Source organism: Dendropsophus ebraccatus, chromosome 3 (assembly GCF_027789765.1).
Source record: "Dendropsophus ebraccatus isolate aDenEbr1 chromosome 3, aDenEbr1.pat, whole genome shotgun sequence".
Classification (NCBI taxonomy): Eukaryota; Metazoa; Chordata; class Amphibia; order Anura; family Hylidae; genus Dendropsophus; species Dendropsophus ebraccatus.
Genome location: NC_091456.1, coordinates 145,564,368 through 145,586,920, shown reverse-complemented (window position 1 = coordinate 145,586,920; position 22,553 = coordinate 145,564,368). Strand labels below are relative to the sequence as shown.

The window sequence follows — 22,553 nt, the reverse complement described above, 5'->3', positions numbered from 1 at the left end:
GCTTTCATACAGCTCCCACTGTGAGATCCTGTGATCTCTGCTCTCTGCTGCTGACTAATCTCCCCCCTCCCCTCTTGATAGAACAGACAGGGCCTGACTGTGTAAAAGAGTCGAGATTTCCTGATAATGAGCAGTGAATGGGGGGAGGGGGGCTGGGGAAAGTCTTTTTGAATGCAAATAATGGCATATTTGCCTAATAAACCCAATTACAAAGTTTCTTAAAATCGCCTGGACTATTGATTTCTGCAAAAATAAATTAAACGGCAGTGACACTTTAAGTTTTCCCTGGGCAATCTCTTCAATGCTGTCCATAGGAGCAGTAGCTACAGGGTGTTGTTGCTTAACTTCTCTGATGTCTACCTTACTTTATGTTTACTTTATTGATGTAAGTATAAGTATATTGCTACCTACAGGATATATATTTTCCACTTTACGGGGAACCTGTCACCCCCCGTACCGGGGTGACAGGCTCCTGACCCCCCTTTAGAGCCCCCTATACTCACCTAATCCCGCCGGGTCCCGCTTCTGGAGGTGGTCGGGTGATGAAGATCTCAGCCGCTGCAGCCCGGCGCGCGCGCTGAGAGATGAGTCCAACACCCATAGAGAATGACAGGAGAGTCCAGCGCTCCGTCATTCTCTATGAGCGTTGGACTCATCTCTCAGCGCACGTGCCGGGCTGCAGCGGCTGAGATCTTCATCACCCGACCACCTCCAGAAGCGGGACCCGGCGGGATTAGGTGAGTATAGGGGGCTCTAAAGGGGGGTCGGGAGCCTGTCACCCCGGCACGGGGGGTGACAGGTTCCCTTTAAAGGCAATTTTTTAAAGCAATTTAAAACTCTAGAAAGGACAGTTGTGTAAAGTAGATCATATATATATATATATATATATATATATATATACACACACTGTATATACACTGTATATATATATAAATATTTCTTACCTCATTTCCACATGAATGTTGGATTTGCACTAGGGATATGGAGCAGGGTCAAGAGCTGATTCCTCTCCATATTCAGTGGATATTACCTGTATTTTGCAGCTGATACTGGCTTGTGGATGCTGGAATTGTACTTTTATCCAGTCCTGGCAGTTTAATCCGATAGATCTTGTAGAGATAGGGATCTAGCACTGATGTCAATACAGTATACCTGGGCTCCAATGTCGGACTATGGGTCCAGAAAGTATACGATATTGGACAAACAGCTCAGGGTTGTTAAGACTCAATCAAAATATAAATCATATATATATATATATATATATATATATATATATTTATATATATATATATATATATGAGAAATTCAGAATGAATGCAGCGACCACCCGGTATAGGTAATATGCTGTGCTGCGGTTTTCTTCTGATTTATTTATATATATATATATATATATATATATATATATATATATATATATATGGAGAAGCATGCACCCATTATTGCTGTAGGGAAAGTCTCACCTGTTTTTCTCTCCCTCCTTGCCACATAGAAGTTATGAAATAAACTGACTTTTTCTACAGCGGTAACGGGTCATTTCTCCTCTTTGCTTCTATATTGTTTATATTAACCCTATATATGCTGTGGTCAATAGAAATGATTTGACAGGTGCCAATCCTGTCTGTCATCATCCAGCAAAGCCATCATGAGTAGAGATGAGCGAACCTCGAGCATGCCCGAGTTCATCCGAACCCGAGCATTCGGCATGTGATTAGCGGTGGCTGCTGAAGTTGGATATAGCCCTAAGGCTACGTGAAAAACATGGATATAGTCATTGGCTGTATCCATGTTTTCCAGACAACCTTAGAGCTTTATCCAACTTAAGCAGCCCCAGCTAATCAAATACCGAACGATCGGGTTCGGATAAACTTGAGCATGCTCCAGGTTCGCTCATCTCTAATCATGAGAGGTCTCATGTTGTATTGTGCCATGGGCAGGTAGTAACGAAGGAGCAGCAGTTAAAAAGTACATGGTTCCTTGCTCTGCTCCCTACTTCTGCTGATGGATGTCTCCCATCGCCGTGCTGTTCTATTTATCACCCTCTGCTTTTGACTTCTGCCATGCTTCCTCTCATGTACTTTATATTCTGCCCTACATGGGGTCACATGTGCCCTTTTTCACTTATTTAAAGGGTCAGCTTGCACGTCTCTACATTTTCCTCCACTGCATCTCGACCATGAAAAAGTTATTTACAAGTCTTCGTCCAACATATGCTTAAAAAAGACAGGCTAAGTATCAAACTCGGTGTATTAGGTAAAAAGCAGTTTATATTTGTTCAGGAACTCTGACGTCAATGTTAGTTAAATCTGATCATACGCAAAGTACAGAAACTTTGTTACTGGCTTCTTCGTTACACTATGTATTTTTCTTTTTGTATGAAACTAGATGGATAAATCAGTGGTTGATGCTGTTCCACCTGTTACCTGGTGAGTGCGTGTGACAAATTTAATATCTAAATTTTAGCAGTAAAGCTAAAAGTTTATTATATTCTTTGTCTTCATTATTATTATCTTTCATAAGTGTATCACATTTGTAGATATCAGCTGGATAGAAATAGCACTTATAAGTACAGAGAGGGCTGGCCAGATGGCCAAACAGTCGGGTATAGTGCTGGCGATTGGGATATTTCCAGAGTCACAGCCGTTGGTTAGAATTGGATAAGTAACAGATATACACAGAATATTTACTCATGTATAATTATACTGACCAGGCATTGTAATCTATAAATTGTTTCATACTTTTTTTTTTTTTTCTCATATAAATGTTATTTTCATGAACTTGCCTACATCAATAGGCTTGTATTTGACTTACGACTGTAAACACCATACATAGAAAAGGAATATCAAATTTTGCACTGTTCCGTTGATTACGGTTGGTTCACACAGAGGGGCACATTTAATTGTGCTCCTGGCGTACACCATGGAAAGGGTGCAGATTTTTGCACAAACCACTTAGTTTGCGCAAAATTCTGCTCCTTTTCCGTAGCGTATCACTCGCTCGTCTTCCATGGTCTTATGGTTATCATGATTTACGCCTGGAAACAGACAGAAATCATGGCAGAAATCTACGCATGCTCCGAAAAAGGTGTACATTTTTGTGCCCAATCTGCATCAGGCACAAGTACCCCTTTACTAAAAGAAGTGCCCCTCCTAGTAAATCTGGCAGGATAAATGGGGACAAGGCTTAATTTAAGAACAATGCACAAGTACAGTATTCTGGTCTTAATAAATGTCCATCATTTATTTTGGTCAATATTCATAGCTAAAACCAGTTGAACAAACACTAAAACTATGATGGAAAAAAAATTGCCTTTTTTTCTGTGTTACACCCATTTCTAGTTTTTGCTGAAATACTGACTAAAATGAGAACTAGAGATCAACGAACCAATTCCCAAGATTTTTAGGAGAAACTGAACAGGTGTCTGCATTGCTAATTGTGGTAACCCAGGAACTGCAGTTTTTATACTAGGAGCTAGATGTTGTGGTACCACTGTGGCACTTATCACGGGGCTCGAAGTGGTAGTTCAAGTGGAATCCAATATACGCTTGTATTTACTTACCCCCTGGTGCAGAGCCAAAATTAGGAGAGCCAGCGGTAGTTGCAGAACAAATAACTTAACTAAACAGTTTCTTGAAGATACAGTATAGTCAATACAATAGCTTTGTTCACAAGGTGCATTTTTACCCTGAGAAATCAATTTGTCACTTGTGCCCTTCAAGGTGACTGGAATCACTGCTGTAGCAGGTAGACTAAGTTATACAGATACCTGGGCCTACTAGTGGACTATTTAAAAAGGCTCTGTCCAGTATCCACAGCATTCTGCTACAGGGGGTTCTAGCACCTTTGGAGTCAGTTACGTTTTATGTATAACAGTCTGAAGAAATCTGTCAATGCTGTGACAAGTACTGTACACAGAGTGGCATGTCCAGTACCATGAACCCCAGGAGGAACACTGGGAAAACCAGCCGTCTGTTAATCCTTAGGTCCTAGTGAGTTTGCAGCAGGGCACATCAGCAAAAAGAGAAAGCTTCTCCAACCACTTTCTGGTGATGAAAGCTCTCATTCAAGCCTTTCTGTCATGTATTTACCTGGTTGCTCTGCAGTGCTGGAGAGGCAGAGGCAGGCTGACATTCCCATACACGCCTAGCCGGCTGATGCTGCAGATAAGCAGCCTATCAGAGGTAGGGGGCAGAAGCGAAGGTATGCAGGAGCACAGAGCCAATCGCGAGCTGCCAGGCGCTTCATGCAAATCAGGGGCGGTGGATTTAAACAAGCAGCTGAGGTTCCATAGCTGCCAGTGATAGTTTTGCCTTGCCTTACTACACCAGCATTACTCTGTGTTCTGACTCCCTGTATTCCTGACCTCTGCATTGTTACCTGACTTTGGCTTGTTATCTGATTTTGTACCTCGCTCCTGACAGTGTTTCTGACCTTGGCCTGTTTAAACGGTATTCCCTTTGTATTGTGATTTTGTACTGTTTTGCTATCTTGGATTTGACCTCTGGCTTGTTCTCTGACTGTGATTTTGGTTCTGATTTGTGGTTTATACGTACCTGGCTGGTTTGACTTGGACTGCTGACTTTTTTCCTTGTCTGGCCCTGCACTTAGCAGCGTAGGGACTGCCGTCCAGTTGGGGTCTGCCATCTAGGGCAGTACGTCCAAGTAGGTAGAGACAGGGGGCTGGGTTCAGTTAGGGCTCACTGTTCCCCTACGGACGTGACACTTTCTCTGTGGATTGCAGGGCTTGGAAGACTTGCACCTTAACGTATTGACTTTAGGGCTGTCCCCTATTGGTAGAGAAGAACCTGAAGAGACTATAGGTCTGGGTGCTTATAGGCTGGGCAATAGAGAAAGTAACTATTGCTGGGTTGCGTTTTCCAGGATTGATAAACCTGGAGTTGACCTAACAAACCAATTTCCAAACAGTTAGCAGGCAGAAAAACGCTTAGACACATACACAATTTAACTCCAGTGATGATGTAAAAGGTCAGCAGGGGTAGGTGGGCGTGCAAGGTTTTGCGATGGGGAAGCCATCTGAAATTTGCCTCTGGCAGCAGAAAACTTAGAAATGGCACTTACTCTCAGACTTATAATAAAGGTAATAGTGGTGTCACTCTATACATACATACAGTGGACACTAGGATGCACACTGGCCGAGGTGCTCTGTCTCGGCTCTGTGAGTGTACATTGGACAGCGCATTGCAACTTACTATCTGGCCATACTGTGTATTGCCACTTTTTACACTCACTGGGCCAGACACATCACACTTAGCCCTGCGACGGTAGGACCAAATCTATATGAGCTGCGGAACCTAATATAACGGCTAGAGCAAACAAAACCTCCTAAAATGAATGTTAGAGTTTTGCTCATCAATAATGAAAACCAATTGCTGACAAAAATATTGCATCTTAACCAGACCTTATACCTTGTTCCTGTGGCTGAAGTCAAAATTTAATTACTTAATTTGTATTTATTCTCTAAATGTAACCTTATTTGAGTGCAGTAGGTCTGATGTTCCAGCTTATAGTTATGTACTTCCTAAATCATCAAATTTTAATTACTGTGCAATAAGACTTTATTTGTTCAGTCAGTGCTATAGCTTTACATATGTAATTGTACTGTTGGCCCACCACAGCGAAGACTTAGCCAATTGGCAGTACTAGCCTCTGTCTCACACAGCGTGTTTTTGTACCTTCGTTATTTACAATATTGATCTGCGGAGAATCTGAGTGATTCGGTTTTTAGTACAATCTGACAGTACGTTTAAGAAACAAATTACATCCCAAAGCTCAAGGTGTCGTTGAGCACAAGCAGCTGATCCATTGGAACCCATATTATATTAAGTTGATTACAATGGATGACTTTCTTTAGATACTGTTAAACCCAAAAGGTGATTTAATGGATTGAACTATATACAGTGACCTCAGGAAATTGTAGTAGTAGTACAGAAGACATGTCCAGTATTTATATGCGCTCTTTTGAGCAGCAGCTTAATCCAACAGAAAGGGCAGTAGACCATTGTTTTATGTGTTCGGTAGGGCTCCATTATATCATATAGCATTGTGCATAATTTACTGTTTCTATACTCTAGTATGTGTGTCAAGCATAATTTCTAGATGTTTTAGTCTTCAGTCACAACATATCGGCTGTCACTGCAATAATATCTTTGCTATTACTAAAAATTATTGTAATGTGTGATATAAAACTGAGAAAATATGATTTATATAATCAGAGCCATAACTAGAAGACTCATAGCAGCATTTAAGGTCCTTGCAGCCTGTATACTTAGGATAAGCAGAATAATCATAACACGTTTATATACAATTGGTGCAACTGAATTGGTGATGTTTCCCTATAAGGAGGGCACTAAAAGGCATGAAGGCAGGTTATTCATTTAAACTTTGGGGAAAAAACATATGCAAACCAGCTCCTGGAAGGAAACTATCTTACTCTCTGGTGCTACCTATTTAAGGTAATATCTAGTCAAGTCAATGCTTGATTCTTTTGACATTGGGGATTATTGAAGGTATGTTCACACAACATTTTTTTAGGCAAAAATACGTCCATAAATAATGATTATCATCATTTACAGCCGTAATTATCAAAATACGGCTGTATTTTTACCTAAAGAAAGTTGATCGAAAATCTCTCGTAAAAGATAAAGCTACCCATCGGTAAAGAGCTGTTTTGGGGTTGTCACCTTTTAGTACAGAGCGGGGTGCTGGTTGACTAGCAGAATAACCATTTACTTTGGACTGTATGTGTAATGTCTCTTCTTAAGGAGAGCACTGAAGCCATTTATGATTCATTGGGAATTGAAAAAAAAAAATTAAAAGGATATGCAAAGCAGCTCTCTATCAGTAGAAACAAAGCTTGCCTGTCATATACAGATGGGTAACTTTCCCTTTTGAAAGAGATTCTGGCTTGTCTATTAAATCCTCAGATTCCAAGGATTCCTCAATTAGTGAAGCATTGACCTGAATTTTTGCTTCAATAGGTGGCAAGCCTTTGAATGAGCTGCTTTGAATGTCCTATACAATAAGGAAGACTAAACATATAATCAAGAAGCATGTAGAAAGGGAAAAAAAGAAACAAAATATGTGGAAACATTTACAGTATACAGACTAAGGTTTTCATTGTGGCCCAAAGATAATTTCAAATTTACACCTGTGGCTTGGTCATTTACTGTACATACAATGTAGCTCTGTACCTACACGCATACAATATAGTTTGACTTTAATTTTTACTTTTTGTTAATAATCAATCCCTACTAGTAATGAGTGAACATGCTCGTCCGAGCTTGGTACTTGTTTGAGTATTAGGATACCTGATGGTGCTTATTACTCGGACGAGCATCTTGCGATACTCGAGACAATGGCATTTTCCTCTTCCTACATGTTTGGCGGCTTTTTCTCAGCCAATCATCATGCAGGAGAGTCTTTGGGAGCTCGTAGCATCACGTGGGAACCCTACATGTCGATAACAGCGATTGGCTGGGCAGATTTGATCACCTGGGCATATAAGAATCTCGCTTCAGATGCTCGCTTCAGATGCAGGCTGGATGAGCATAGGGAGAGAGCTGCTGTCTGTCAGGGAGAGTGTTAGGCAGGAAATTAGTGTGCGATTAGGCAGGAATCCGACACAAAGAACCCAACAGTCCTCCTAAGGGCTTAGAATTTAAAAAAAAATTTTTTTTTTTTGGCTAATCTTGGCTATTGGCTTGGACTTGTAGTGCAGCTGTCAGTAGTCAATTTGTCCTTTTGCTGACATTCTCTTGGCTGGCTGGGATCTTTAGTTCAGCTATACCCATCCTCACTGTGCATGCTGTCCCTGCTGTTTCCTGTCCAGTTCTGTGTTGTTTTCATCATTTTCTGAGGTTTCCTGGTTTTCAGTCAACCTTCCCTGTGCAGAACTTTGATCCCCTGCTCAAGTTTCCCATTGACTTCAACAGGGTTTATTACTCGAAACGAGCCCCCGAGCATCTGGAAATATTTGTCTCAAGTATTGAGCACCCGAGCATTTTAGTACTTGCTCATCTCTAATCCCTGCTCATTCAAAAATACAACCCCCCCATCCATTAACAAAGAAATACACCTCTGGCTTGAGCAAGAATCTGCACCATTTCTGTGGTGTATGCCCAGCTCATGTGATTCATGTGATGAGCTTGGAGGGGGGGGGGGGCACAGCAAAATAGGGAGGAGGTGTGGCCTCTTTTCAGCAGGGCAAGTGGGGGAGCACACGAGTATGCCGGTTTAAAAAAAAAAAACGTTCTTGATTGATAATTTGCTTCTTAAGTTTTTGCAATACCTTATTTGGTTTCTGAAGCTTTTTTTTTTTTTTTTTTTTTTCAAATCAATCAAACATGTCCTGTGTATAATAAGCATCTAAAATATACAATTCATGTTATACATGATATATATAAAAAAAATTTAGTTTAATGTGCAAGCAAGATATGGCACTGATTGTTTTCAGTTTCTGTATAAGGTTGAAACAAAGCAAAATCACAACTGTGTACAGCTAAGTAGAAAAATTTCTAGTTCCAGACTACATGAAAAAGAAAAAACTGTGATATTTTTCAGAAAATCCTTGTAAGCATCATTGTTCAGGAGCCTGCATTGTGGTACTTTGGAAGTGGCTGATTTTATATAGACTCTTTCCTGAGGCAATTATGATTAAGCCTTTTCATATTCACCATCTCAGGGTCCTTCTAGAGAAAATACTTCATTTCATTTAATCTGCTCTCCCGCTGCAATAAACCCCCCTTGTCTCCCAGTAGAGTTCATAGATTTTAAAGAACGCAAATATGTTTGTTTTCTTGTAAGCCATTGTTATCATCTGTTCTGCTTGATGCTTTTACAGGCTGCTCGGAACCACTAGGAATGAAATCAGGACATATACAAGATTACCAACTCACAGCCTCCAGCGTTTTCAGAACGTTAAACATGGACATGTTCACTTGGGAGTCCAGGAAAGCTCGGCTAGATAAACAAGGCAAGGTGAATGCTTGGACTTCTGGAAGAAGCGATCAGTCACAGTGGTTACAGGTAATTGTTTTCTTTTCTGTTGTTGGATGTCTATGATCTTTTCCAGTCCTACCAATTTTTTTCAGCGAGAATATTTTTATGCCAAGACCCAAAATGTGAATGTCTGTGTTAGGTAACTCAGGATGGTTGATTTCCCATGTACGTACAATAAAGACAATTTTGCATTAAATTGTCTACAAAATGACATTTTATTGGGGAAGACGCATCCAGGAGTTTATGAAGAGTTATTTGCCATATCTCAGAGACTGCTGTTCCACTTTTATTTAAAACCATGTGTTAGGTACACACCTGCCTGCAGTCATGATAAATTGTCATGCCTCCTTATTGTCCGTTTACATGATTTTGAAGCACAATGTTGATCAGCGTTTAGACAAAGAGATAAATCGTTCGAAAAAATTGTTTTTATGATAGCTTCAAGATCACTTAAGGCCATCTCACACACTAGGGTGAATGAAAAACTGTTTAGACAAAGCGATCTGCAAATTAACAATGAGCGACCATCGATGACTTGAGAACATGTTGAAAGATCACGATGAACGATTTCTCGTTTGATTGTTAGCTGTATTTGCGCAAGCATATAATTGCTTAAATCTGATTGTTATCACGCAGATTTGAACAATAATCATTCCGTGTAAACAGACCATGAGTCTTGCTGATCCTGCCTGCCCACCCATCAGACAAGAAGGTTGTAGATCAGCAAAGAGTCCCATATTTTTATACAATTCAAGTGCATTGAGTTTTTGACTTTGTACGTTAGACTCAGTGATAATACAGTATGTTCCCCTTTAATATGTCCAGAAAAAAGACTGACATTTAAAGATGTTCTGTGCATTTAAGTGATTTAGGCAAAGATGATAATAATAATAATAATAATAATAATAATAATAATAATAATAATAATAATAATAATAATAATAATTAAAGCATATTGGTGGTATACTCACACTTAGTAAAGCCAACCAGGCCCAGAGAAGAGAAGGAGGCAGGAGCATAGCTAGGATTCATGGGGACCCATAGCAAAAAACTGTAAGGGGCTCCCTTCCCTTTAGCATAACACAAAACACTATATATATATGGGCTTGGTAATGTGGCCAGAAAATTAAATCTACTGTGACCAGAGGCAGCATCCTGCCTGCAGCTGCAAAAGTTACTGGCAGAGCAGCGAGCCAATGGCTGCTTGTTCTATCAGTCCACTGTATTTAAACTATAAGGGCCAATAGGAGCCCTTATGGTTACATACATACTGTAGGAGCAGGAGCAGACAACCTTCTGCTTAACCCCTCATGTACTGCAGTGTATGAGTGACCCAATGTTCTCTTACGTGCTGCTACACAAAAAAAAGTTAAAAAGGAAGACAAGGAGATCTCTGTTTCACTGCTCCTGCACTAATAACCCTTGACCTTTGGATAGAGCTCTGCACATTTTCCTACTTGATTGCAGCAGCCGGAGAACAGAATCAGGGGTTATCAGAGCAGTGAAGCAGAGATCTCATTTTCCTCTGCCTATTAAGCCTTTTTTTTGTGTTGCAGCGTGTAAGTGAACACTGGGTCACCTATACACTGCAGTACATAAGGGGTTAAGCAGAAAGACACAGGACAGCTCTTATTTTCCCTGTGCATCCCTGGGCCCCCCTCCCCCACAGGCCCCATAGTAGCTGCCTACTTTGCCTCTATGGTAGCTTTGCCACTATACGGAGGTCATGTGTCCCCTTTCTCTGAGGGGAGGGGAGGGGGAGCAAAGATAAGGTGGAAGCTGAGAAGGGTGAATGCAATCTGAGAGTGGACATGCAGGTCAGAATAGCTAAACCATGTTTATTAGAAACAGGTGTGTTTTGTAGCTAGGGGTTAAATTGAGAATAGTTTTATTTTTCGGATTACCTCTTTAAAGTTAAAGGGCCGACCGACAACACCTCGGAAAATGTGTTGGCATCCATTTTTGATTACTAATTGGTTACTAATGTGTAGACTGCAACAAAATTTGAACATAGCTATGACAAAGCTTTAACAACTTTTTATAATCAAGACAGTTATCCAAGCATGGTCGTTGTCATGAATGGTTGACTGAAAATCTTGTTAATCAGTTAAAAATAAGAATGTTTACTTGAACTATGGAATGTCCAAAGTAAGTTTTTCTATACTACACAGGGTTTTTAGTAAATACCACATGTGGTTGATCTTCAACTTGTCTATAGAAATATTAATATTTGGCAATACCTGTGCTTCCTTTTTATCCATAACGGAAAGTTTTTACAAACCTTGATTGTCTGTTTATTTACAGTGCATATATTTGTGAGCATCGTACATTTCACATATTCATTTGCTCCTTCTAAGTAAAGAAGCGTTGCTTTTTTTTTTTTTTTGTCTACCATAGAATAATGATTTTATTTGCAATGTTTATTAAATGACACGTTCCTTTTGTGCTGTTAAAATAAAACCTGCTCTTCTTAGGATTTGTTACTTGGAAATTACTAGTTCTGTATAAATTATGTAGATAAATTACAAGTTGGTTGCATTTGAAAAGAATTTACACAGCTGTAGTCTTTTCAGTATGGAAGTTATTAATCTAGGTGCTGGCAACTCTAATGGAAATAATGATAGATATCAAATCTAGAATGTGAATACAGTATTCTTGAATTTGATTTGATTAAATGTCATTTTAAAAACATTTCATAAAGTTGGGATTTTCTTGAATATGTGTTTCTGTTGAAATAGGAATTTAAAAATATATATGTTCAAAAGGTTGCTCTAGATATTAATGGTAGAGGTGCACAGTTATGTCATTTACTCCCAGGCTTCCAGTGATCTCTGTCTAGTGCAGTTAGAGGCTATGTTCACACAACGTTTAACAGTGTTAAACTGCTGGCTGCTTTAAAGACGTTCCTCCAGCCGATGCCTCTGTATCGGTTGCAGGAACATTCTTTGTTTTTACCATTGACTTGCGGGCCTTGTCGGGCCTGAAAATCAATTAGCCCTTTACTTCAATGTAATGTGTGGCCGCCACCAAACATTATATTGTGTGAACAGCTATTATTTCCGGACGCTGTTCTAAAGAATGGGCGTTGACTAAAGATGAGCGAACCTCGAGCATGCTCGAGTCTATCCGAACCCGAACTTTCGGCATTTGATTAGCGGTGGCTGCTGAAGTTGGATAAATCCCTAAGGCTATGTGGAAAACATGGATATAGTCATTGGCTGTATCCATGTTTTCAAGACAACCTTAGAGATTTAACCAAGTTCAGCAGCCACTGCTAATCAAATGCCGATCGTTCGACTTCGGATGGACTCGAACCTGAACCCGGTTCGCTCATCTCTAGCATTGACATAACGATATGTGAATACACCAGGCGGTATTGCATTGACTTTGATACGATACCGCCCTGCTGTAAAGAACGGATGCTAATTCCAGTGCAATCAGAGTCTGTTCTTTACCTAAAAAGAACTATGTGTGAACTTAGCCAGACAGAGATTGCAGGGAGCTGGAAGCACTTAGTTGTGAATAATTTCTGATGCTTGTTTGGCCATTTTAGGCCTGATGGCAGTGGACAAGGGTCAGTATATACAGCTATACAGCCTAATGTACAGCACTGTGTGTTTCATAACATAAACTTTTTCAGTAATTTGTAGTATGGTAACTTTTTGTGCACTTGCACTAGATAGGCTAGCCCTTGTTTAAAGGTAGCTTCACACACTGTATCGCAGTGAATTTTCTGCTGCAGATACTCAGCAGATTTGATGTAAATAACTGAACACAGCAATAAGTCTGCACCATCAAATCTGCTGCTGATCTGCTGCACATTGGTCGCTTGTGTTAGCACCCTTAATAAGCTTTGGGTTCCCAGGGCAGATTTTGTGGTAGGTACAGTACTAGCCACTGCATTCTGGGAACCTCCCTAGTAGTGATGAGCGAAAAGTGAAATATGAATATCGTATGAATATCTCCCGAATATTCGAATATTTGATCGAATATTCGATCCCATTAAAGTCTAAGGGAACAAGTATTCGATTATTGAAAAACATCTATTCGACCACTTGGAGGTAAAAATCGGAAGCTGGGGGATTTGAACGCTTATTGAATATTTATCGAATATTCGGCGAACTATTCGATAATATTCGATAGATTGAATACTTTACTATTCCATCAAATATCTATTCGATCGAACAGTATTCGCTCATCATTACTCCCTAGCATGTCATCCATGTTGGAGATGCACTAACATTTGCCAAATTACTTAGACAATAATGCTTCCCTCCTTTTAGGGTCCTGTTACACAAAACTATTATTGGCCATACTTGGATGATTAACAGCCACTCCAGCCAATAATCATTTTGTGTAATAGCGCATGTTGAAAGGCTACAAACAACCAACAAGCACTGTATTGGTTGATCGTTTTCTTTCAGCATGTTCTAAAATCACAATGATGACGATGATCTCTTCTAAATATCTATTGTATGAGATTGTCTAATAGATTGTCTCACTCCTTCCCGCTTGATGTCTGTAAGTGTAATAGCACAAACAGTGAACGGGAAAGAGCAGGAAGCAAAAGAAGTTCTGACAGGTTGGTGCTCGCTTTCTCCTTAATATCGGGCCATGTAATGGACCCTAAGAGGTGAGGAAATCTTGTAAATTGCATTCCAGGTCAAATCATTTAGATTTGTTTTGGATTCAGATTTACGCTTGGATACAGAAGTACTCAGATTGCACCCCTATTGCCACACAATGTTTGTACAGGCTGCGCCAAATAAATTTACAGACAGAACGATGCGTCAGCTCACCCAGTCGCTGTACAGTTGTGGCCAAAAGTTTTAAGAATGACACAAATATTATATTTTCACATGATCTGGTGCCCTCTGGTTTTTATGTGTGTTTGTCAGATGTTTTTATCACATACAGAAATATAATTGCAATCATATTATGAGTAACAAAAGCTTATATTGACAGTTAGAATGAGTTAGTCAATATTTGCAGTGTTGACCCTTCTTCTTCAGGACCTCTGCAATTCTCCCTGGCATGCTCTCAATCCACTTCTGGACCAAAATCCTGACTGATAGCAGTCCATTCCTGCACAATCGATGCTTGCATTTTGTCAGAATTTGTTGGTTTTTGTTTGTCCACCTGTCTCTTGATGATTGACCACAAGTTCTCAATGGGATTAAGATCTGGGGAGTTTCCAGGCCATGGACAAAAAATCTCTATGTTTTGTTCTCTGAGCCATTTAGTTATCACCTTTGCTTTATGGCAAGGTGCTCCATCATGCTGGAAAAGGCATTGTTGATCGCCAAACTGCTCTTGGACGGTTGGGAGAAGTTGCTCTTGGAGGACATTCTGGTACCATTCTTTATTCATGGATGTGTTTTTAGGCAAGACTGTGAGAGAGCCGATTCCCTTGGCTGAGAAGCAACCCCACACATGAATGGTTTCAGGATGCTTTACAGTTGGCATGAGACAAGACTGGTAGTAGCGATCACCTCGTCTTCTCTGAATAAGCTGTTTTCCAGATCTCCCAAACAATCGGAAAGGGGATTCATCAGAGAAAATGACTTTACCCCAGTCCTCAGCAGTCCACTCCCTGTACCTTTTGCAGTCTGTCCCTGATGTTTTTTCTGGAGAGAAGTGGATTCTTTGCTGCCCTCCTTGAGACCAGGCCTTGCTCCAAGCTTCTCACACCTGTCTGCTGCCATTCCTGAGCAAGCTCTGCACTACTGGTAGCCCGATCCTGCAGCTGAAACACTTTTAAGAGACGTTCCTGGTGCTTGCTGGTCTTTCTTGGGCGCCTTGGAGCCTTTTTTGGCAACAATGGAACCTCTCTCCTTGAAGTTCTTGATGATGCGATAGATTGTAGACTGAGGTGCAATCTTTCTAGCTGCGATACTCTTCCATGTTAGGCCATTTTTGTGCAGTACAATGAAGACTGCCCGTGTTTCTTTAGAGATAACCATGGTTAACAGAAGAGAAACAATGATGCCAAGCACCAGCCTCCTTTTAAAGTGTCCAGTAGTGTCATTCCTACTTAATCATGACAGATTGATCTCCAGCCCTGTCCTCATCAACACCCACACCTGTGTTAATGGAGCAATCACTGAAACGATGTTAGCTGGTCCTTTTAAGGCAGGGCTGCAATGATGTTGAAATGTGTTTTGGGGGATAAAGTTCATTTTCTAGGCAAATATTGACTTTGCAAGTAATTGCTGTTAAGCTGATCACTCTTTATAACATTCTGGAGTATATGCAAATTGCCATTTTAAAAACTGAAGCACTAGACTTTGTAAAAATCAATATTTGTATCATTCACAAAACTTTTGGCCATGACTGTATACAACCTGTGAAACATCCAAATTAGTCCCAGAGGTAAGCGGTAATGTCCACAGTTTCTTAAAATCCAATGGTAATCTTTATTCGGCATTACAAAAATAAAATTTTATTTTTGTAATGCCGAATAAAGATTAACCCCTTAAGGACAGAGCCAATTTAGATTTTTGCGTTTTAGTTTTTTCCTCCTTGTGCTTAAAAGGCCATAGCACTTGCATTTTTCCACCTAGAAACCCACATGAGCCCTTATTTTTTGTTTCACTAATTGTACTTTGCAATGACAGGCTGAATTTTTGCATAAAGTACACTGCGAAACCAGAAAAAAATTCAAAGTATGGTGAAATTGAAAAAAAAAATGCATTTTGTTTATTTGGGGGAAATGTGTTTTTACGCCATTCGCCCTGGGGTAAAACTGACTTGTTATATATGTTCCTCAAGTCTTTACGATTAAAACGATATGTAACATGTATAACTTATATGGTATCTGATGGCCTGTAAAAAATTTAAACCATTGTCAACAAATATACGTCACTTAAAACCGCTTCATTCTCAGGCTTATAGCGCTTTTATCCTTTGGTCTATGGGGCTGTGTGAGGTGTCATTTTTTGCGCCATGATATGTTCTTTCTATCGGTACCTTGATTGCGCATGTACGACTTTTTGATCGCTTTTTATTACAATTTTTCTGCATTTGATGCGACCAAAATTGCGCAATTTTGCACTTTGGGATTTTTTTGCGCTGACGCCATTTACCGTGCGAGATCAGGAATGTGATTAATTAATAGTTCAGGCGATTACGCACGCGGCGATAGCAAACATGTTTGTTTATTTATTTATTTATTTACTTTTATTTATAACCTGGGAAAAGGGGGGTGATTCAGACTTTTATTAGGAGAGGGGGCTTTTTACTATTAACAACACTTTTTTTTTTACTTTAACACTTATACTAGAAGCCCCCCTGGGTGACTTCTAGTATAAGTGATCTGATCTCTCATAGAGATCTCTGCAGCATAGATTTGCTGCAGAGATCCATGAGATAGGCACTCGTTTACTTCCGGCTGCTGCAGCCGGAAGTAAATGAGTGCCGAGCCGGGGACGGCGCCATCTTGGAGCGGTCCCCGGCCGGCTTCAGAAACGGAGATCGCTCCTCCGAGATAACATCCCGGAGGAGCGATCTCCGCCACTAGACACCAGGGAACAGCTGAATCCGGTAATCAGATGCAGCTGTCATGTTTGACAGCTGCATCTGATTACTGTATTAGCGGGCACGGCGATCGGACCGTGCCTGCTAATACCTACGGTCCCGGGCTACAAGCGGCACCCGGGACCGCCGCGGTTCAGAGTGGGTTCGCCGCGCGGCCCGCTCTGAACGTCCTTACTGGCATCAGGGCGTAAATATACGCCCGATGTCGTTAAGGGGTTAAAGCGTAACTGTAATTTTTTTTTTTTTATTGCAGAAATCAGTAGTATAAGCGATTTTAAGAAACTCTGTAATAGGTTTCGTTAGTCAAAAAAGCCTCTTTCTGTACTCAAGAAGCAATCTCCCAGCCTCCCCCCCTGACTTCTTATCTGTGCATTATTAGGCAAACACGTCTTCATTACAGAGAAGCCAGTGAAGACGGGCTCTGCTCTCTCCATTCTATCCTTATGGAGGGGGGAGGGGCTGTGGGAGATGAGGGAGCAGGAAGAGGTGACATGAAGGTCAGCTGTTTGTAGACTCTCTGGGCACCTAAACCGCAGGATTCTGGGGTCAGAAAGGTCAGTGCTTATCTATGAACTTACTGAGAGAAGATTGCAGGGTGTTGTGCTTTCCAAGACTGCTCCATGCTTAGTCACTCCTAACAGCCCCTCCCCTCTCCATAGCCACATAATGGAGACAGAAATCCTGCTGCTTCTGAAGTGAGGGGGGAGGCTGGGAGATTGCTTTTTCAGTCTAGAAGGAAACTCTTTTGGTTTATAAAACCTACAGAGTTTCTTAAAATCGCTTGAACTGTTGATATTTTATGTTAAAAAAAAAAAAAAATGGCCCTGAAATGATACGCTTTAACATTGGATTTTATGAAGCTGTGGACATTACCGCTCAGTGTACAGGAGCAAGGGTGAAATTACAAAAAGTTTGGGGTCTAATACATTTGTAAACTTTATTAATTTGTGAATTTTTGAAATTCAGAACAAGCCTTCTTCACGACAAGTTAAATATATATAATATTTGTGTTACCTGCTGACACCTTGTTATTATTAATATATATTGCAAACTATCATCTCATGCACTAATGTTTATCTGAGCAGGAAAACTAATATTTATCTGATAAATGTAAAAAAAAAAAAATCAATTTTAAGATAGGTAGCTGAAGAAGAAAAAAAATGCAAACCTCTTTGAGGCTGTCGTATTGATTGATACTTCCTTTTCATCCTTTCCAAGAACATGCAATACATCAAAATCAATGATCACAACCATATATTAATTTCTGCTAGCTTTTATTGAGAACACCTAATAGGGCTGGGAATAAATGTAGAGTAAGCTGAAATTCTCATTACGACATTCTTTTTTCAAATAGTTTAGCTGAATTTTTTTTAATGTATCATATGTACCGCTAGAGTTGGATTATTCCCCGTTCTTTTGGTATGTATGTAGTTTGCGCATAAATTCTTTATATTCTAGGAATTATTTCAACCTTAAAAATATTTGGTACACAATAGAAATAGATTTCTTGGAAACACTGTCATACTCAGCATCTAATTTTTGCTCAGTGTAGAACATTTATTTATATGTGATTTTGAAGCAATATTGGAAGCAGACTAAGGTTAGTCCCTGGCGGCCAAAGAGAATCAGATAACTGTAGAATGTTGTATAACATTCCCTGCATACAGGTCCATATTTAAAGGGGTTCTTGAAGCATAAAAGGAGAAATTCTTTCTTCGTTATGCCCTTCATAACATTCACACTGTTTCTTCTTTTCAGCTTTTCTGCTGCATCTCTGTTTACATGCATGTGTGATGGTGTGATCCCTATGGACACTGTAGGGATATAACAATAGTGTAATACTGTACATCACTGCAGCAGCCTATGACTGTCTATCCTGCTGACAGAAGATTAAACAAACAAGGCTGAGATCTGAACAGTTGCAGGACATAGAAGAAGTCTAAATGTTAATATACTACAGCAGAATATTTTCTTTTTGCAGATAATCTTTTTATCGGGAAGAAATCCTTTTTCATTTTTTCCCCCAAAACATTTAGCTTCAAGAATAAAAAAACAAACAAACAAACAATAATCTGGTGGAGAAGACACCGGGGGAGATAACAACAGTTTTAAAAACAAACTTGATAAATGTCTTCATTTACCTCCATTATCTTAAGCCCCTATTACATGGGGTGACTGGAGGAGCAAAATAGCACTCTCAGCACTTGTTAGCTCCTCGTTCCCTGCTAGGGTAAGTGCGGGGGGAGGGAGGGCAGGGATCTGCGGCTGATCGCTAGCTCGTCCGGGCAGCCCATAGAGGATAGCGGCAGTCTGCTGCCGCCACTCCTATTCCACAGAGCAACAGCATTAGATCACTGCTATCACAGTCGTTTGTCTTTCAACATGCTGAAAGACAAGCGACAGCAACGATCAGCCGACATCGTTCATGTCGACTGATTGTTGCCTTCTATTAGACGGGCCGATTATGGCCCGATAATCGTACTGTGTAACAGGGCCTGTAGGCAGGGATGGGAAACCTGCGGCCTTCCACCTGTTGCAAAACTACAATTCCCATTATGCCTAGCCAACCAAAGTTAAAGATTTGTCTGTCCAGGCTTGATGGGAATTGTACTTTTGCAATAGCTGGATGGCAGCAGGTTCACCATCCTAGATCTAAGGATTAAAAGAGAGCGAAGTAAAAAGAGCAGCGCCAACATATATAATATAGTTTGTTTTAGTTTAGTCAGTAGTAATAGATACCGTAGTATCAAGTTGGTAAGTAATTTTTTTGTTTGTTTGTTTTTTTTTGCTTCTTTGAGAAACCCGGAACCCCCTTTAGTATTAAGCGATTTACTGGTCTTTGTACTACGTTTGCGATAAGCATTACCTTAATCATCCTCTTTACTATAAAAAATATATAATCTTTCTTTAATGCAAGCTTTATTACTTTTCCCACGATGCGGCTGTTGTTCTTCTTTGCTTAGAAATTGTATTACTGGCTTGTCACTTCTATTCCCACATGCATTCTGGGAAAGATACTTTGTCTACTTTTCTGTGCTCAGTGATTTCTGAACTTTTTTTTTCTTTGCCACTATCTCTGAAGAAGCAGAAATATTGTTTTTCTTTAACGTGTTACTCACTAGACTATTTCTATATTTAATAAATGGATGTTATATTTTCATAAAACCTCTCTAAAAGGAGACAACACATTTCTTTACAGAAAAGGGACATTGAGCTATGGCTGGTACCACCTTGAGTAGCTCAGTGTAGAGTGGCTGGTACCACCTTGTGAAGCTCAGGGACAGGGGTGTAGCTATAGCAGGTACAGAATTACCATTCACATTGGAGCCCTATTTTGTAAAAGGGCCCAGTGTATGGGGAGCCTTTTCACCGGAGGCCCAAGAGCTTAAAGCTTTGTGTATACTATCAGGGTAGCAATACGTACTTGAAATCCAGGTCCAGTCTCCTGAAGGCAACTTTGTAGTCTTGTGCTGGTTGAAAAAAGAGACTAAACGCAGAAAGTCCAGATCATCTGCAATCACAGAGAAGGCAGTCAGTTGATTGAAGGGCCCACTGAGCTGTGACTCTTTGTACTGGCTGGGACTTCCTGTGTTTAATCTCTTTTTTTCAAGTAAGTTTAGCCTGGTTTTAAAGCATGATAACTAAAAAATATATTTGTAAGTTGCAAACATGCTTTATATCACACCCCCTGATTAAGATTTTCAAAGTTATAATGACAGCGACACTTTAAGCAATTTGGGTAGCCTGAAGTGTCTCTGGCAGGAAATTGAAGCTCTACCCGTACTCCACTACCTTACATATCCCCTGGTAAGTGATGTGTCACTACCTTTCCTCACCTCTTCTAAACCAAATCCTTCTCAATAAACTCAAATCTGAGTACTTTTCCCCAATGGCCTCCTGTTTCAGCCCAAACCTTATAGCAATTAGGGAAAAGAGACACATGGTACCTTTCATATATCAGTCTGTGCTTCCAGAACATAGAACAATGCTATTATTATATAGTAAAAGAATGAAATGGGCTTGTCTGAGCACCTGAAGTGCAGCAAGCTGTAACACCTCCTTACTCTCTCCTCATATACCTGACCCTGCTTCCAGGTGTCAATCAAGGAGGGAAGGGGGAGAGAGGAAACATTCCAGCTTGCAGCTATTCGGGAGCTTAAGCAGTCTCTTTGACTTTTTATAGCAGAGAATAAAAACATTTCTCTACATCCTGAAAGCACAGATTGATATATGAAAGATACCACATGTCTCCTTGTCCTAACAGCTATGTAACAGTGTTAGCAGTTTGGAATGTGAATTACAGCTGACAGATCCCCTAGTTTGGGTCCTTATGACCTTTTAACATAACTTCCTGCCTTATGACTATGAAAAACATTTTTTTTTTCAATTCCTGTTCTATAAATTTGATTCACACTAAGACACAATTTAATCATAGTAAATGGAAAATGAACATTCATATATTGGCTCTTAACACTTAGAAATGGGAATTGACATTTAGCTAAATTGAAAAAAATAAAATATTCTTGATTTCTTTTTATTTATTTTTTAGCATGTTTGCCCTTTCATGAAGCCAAAGTAGTCAAAATCCCAGTGCCAACTAATTAGTTCATTTGAGGAATAAAAATATTTTTTGCGATATCCAGCCCTTGCCTTACTTAAAAGAAATGTTGAATTTTAATATACATTTGCTTGTGAAGATGGGAACAAAGTTGGATTGCCGAGTTGGAAGGCTGAGCAGAGAAGCTTCCCCACCCTTGGGCTTTGGTCATACACAGCAAAATAAAAATAAAAAATTGACAGTAGAATGGGTATAAAACACACACACACACACACACACACACACACACACACACACATATATTTTAAATCTAATAATAATTTATATACAGTGGTACCTTGCTTTAAGAGTAACTTGGTTTAAGAGAATTTTGGTTTAAGAGCTCAAAATTGTCACTTGGTTAAAGAGCATTGCTTTGGTTTAAGAGCTCCCTGTGCTGGATGGGAGCGCAAGTGGAGGAGGTCTACAGTCCTGTACTCTGACCCATAATGTCTCCCTCACCTTCCAAATCATAGCAGATCCACTTAAGGCTGGGGCTTACATCAGGGGACAGGACTGTGGAGATAATCTCTCCCCAGACAGAGAGTGCTGCTATACTGTGCTCACCCTATACCTGTCAGTCCTGGTTGCTTCATGCTGAACACACACCCCTTCTCCATTGCTGTCATGTGACCACACAGACCTCTGACAGCAGCTCTGCTTCTCTATTCTAGCTGTTGTACTACACTACTGCATTATGGGATCTGACGCTCCATTCTCTATCTACAAACTGCTGCTGTTTCTTCAGGTTTATGCACTTAATTTACATTATACACCACATGCTGATTGCTATACTGTACAGAAACTTATATCACATATTCAGCTGTTTCTAAATCTTTGTTTTATTAGTTTTACATGTTATTCAGAATAATAAATCATTATTTTTGGGGTGTGGAACCAATTCTCAGCATATCAGTGATTTCTTATGGAAAAATTAGCTTTGGTTTAAGAGTGGATTTGGATTACAAGCACGGGACTGGAACAAATTATGCTCGTAATCCAAGGCACCACTGTATATATATATATATATATATATATATATATATATATATATATTTATATATATGTACAGTGGTGCCTTGGATTACCAGCATAATGTGTTCCAGGACCGTGCTTGTAATCCAAATCCACTCTTAAACCAAAGCAGATTTGGAAACAGCTGAATATGTGATGTATAAGTTACTGTTCAGTATAGGTATCAGCATGTGGTGTATAATGTATAGTCAGTGCATAAACCTGAAAAAACAGCAGCAGTTTGTAGATACAAAATGAAGATGCAGATCACCATAATGGCGAGGATGGAAACACAATTGCTGACAGAGACTGCAGGGAGCATGAAGGAATAAGCAGGACATATGTGGGCACAGTAAAGCAGCACTCTCTGTCCGAGAAGAAAGGGGTTGCA

The 22,553-nt window shown here is 40.0% G+C and overlaps 1 protein-coding gene across 1 annotated transcript in view; it reads left to right on the top strand.

Annotated features, from left to right (window-relative positions):
- The window catches only part of EDIL3 (EGF like repeats and discoidin domains 3), a 485,725-nt gene that overhangs the window by 389,725 nt on the left and 73,447 nt on the right, over positions 1-22,553 (top strand). The window contains exon 8 of the mRNA XM_069962882.1: positions 8,858-9,042. Within this exon, the coding sequence (XP_069818983.1) occupies positions 8,858-9,042 (185 nt within the window). The remainder of the gene's footprint in view (positions 1-8,857; positions 9,043-22,553) is intronic.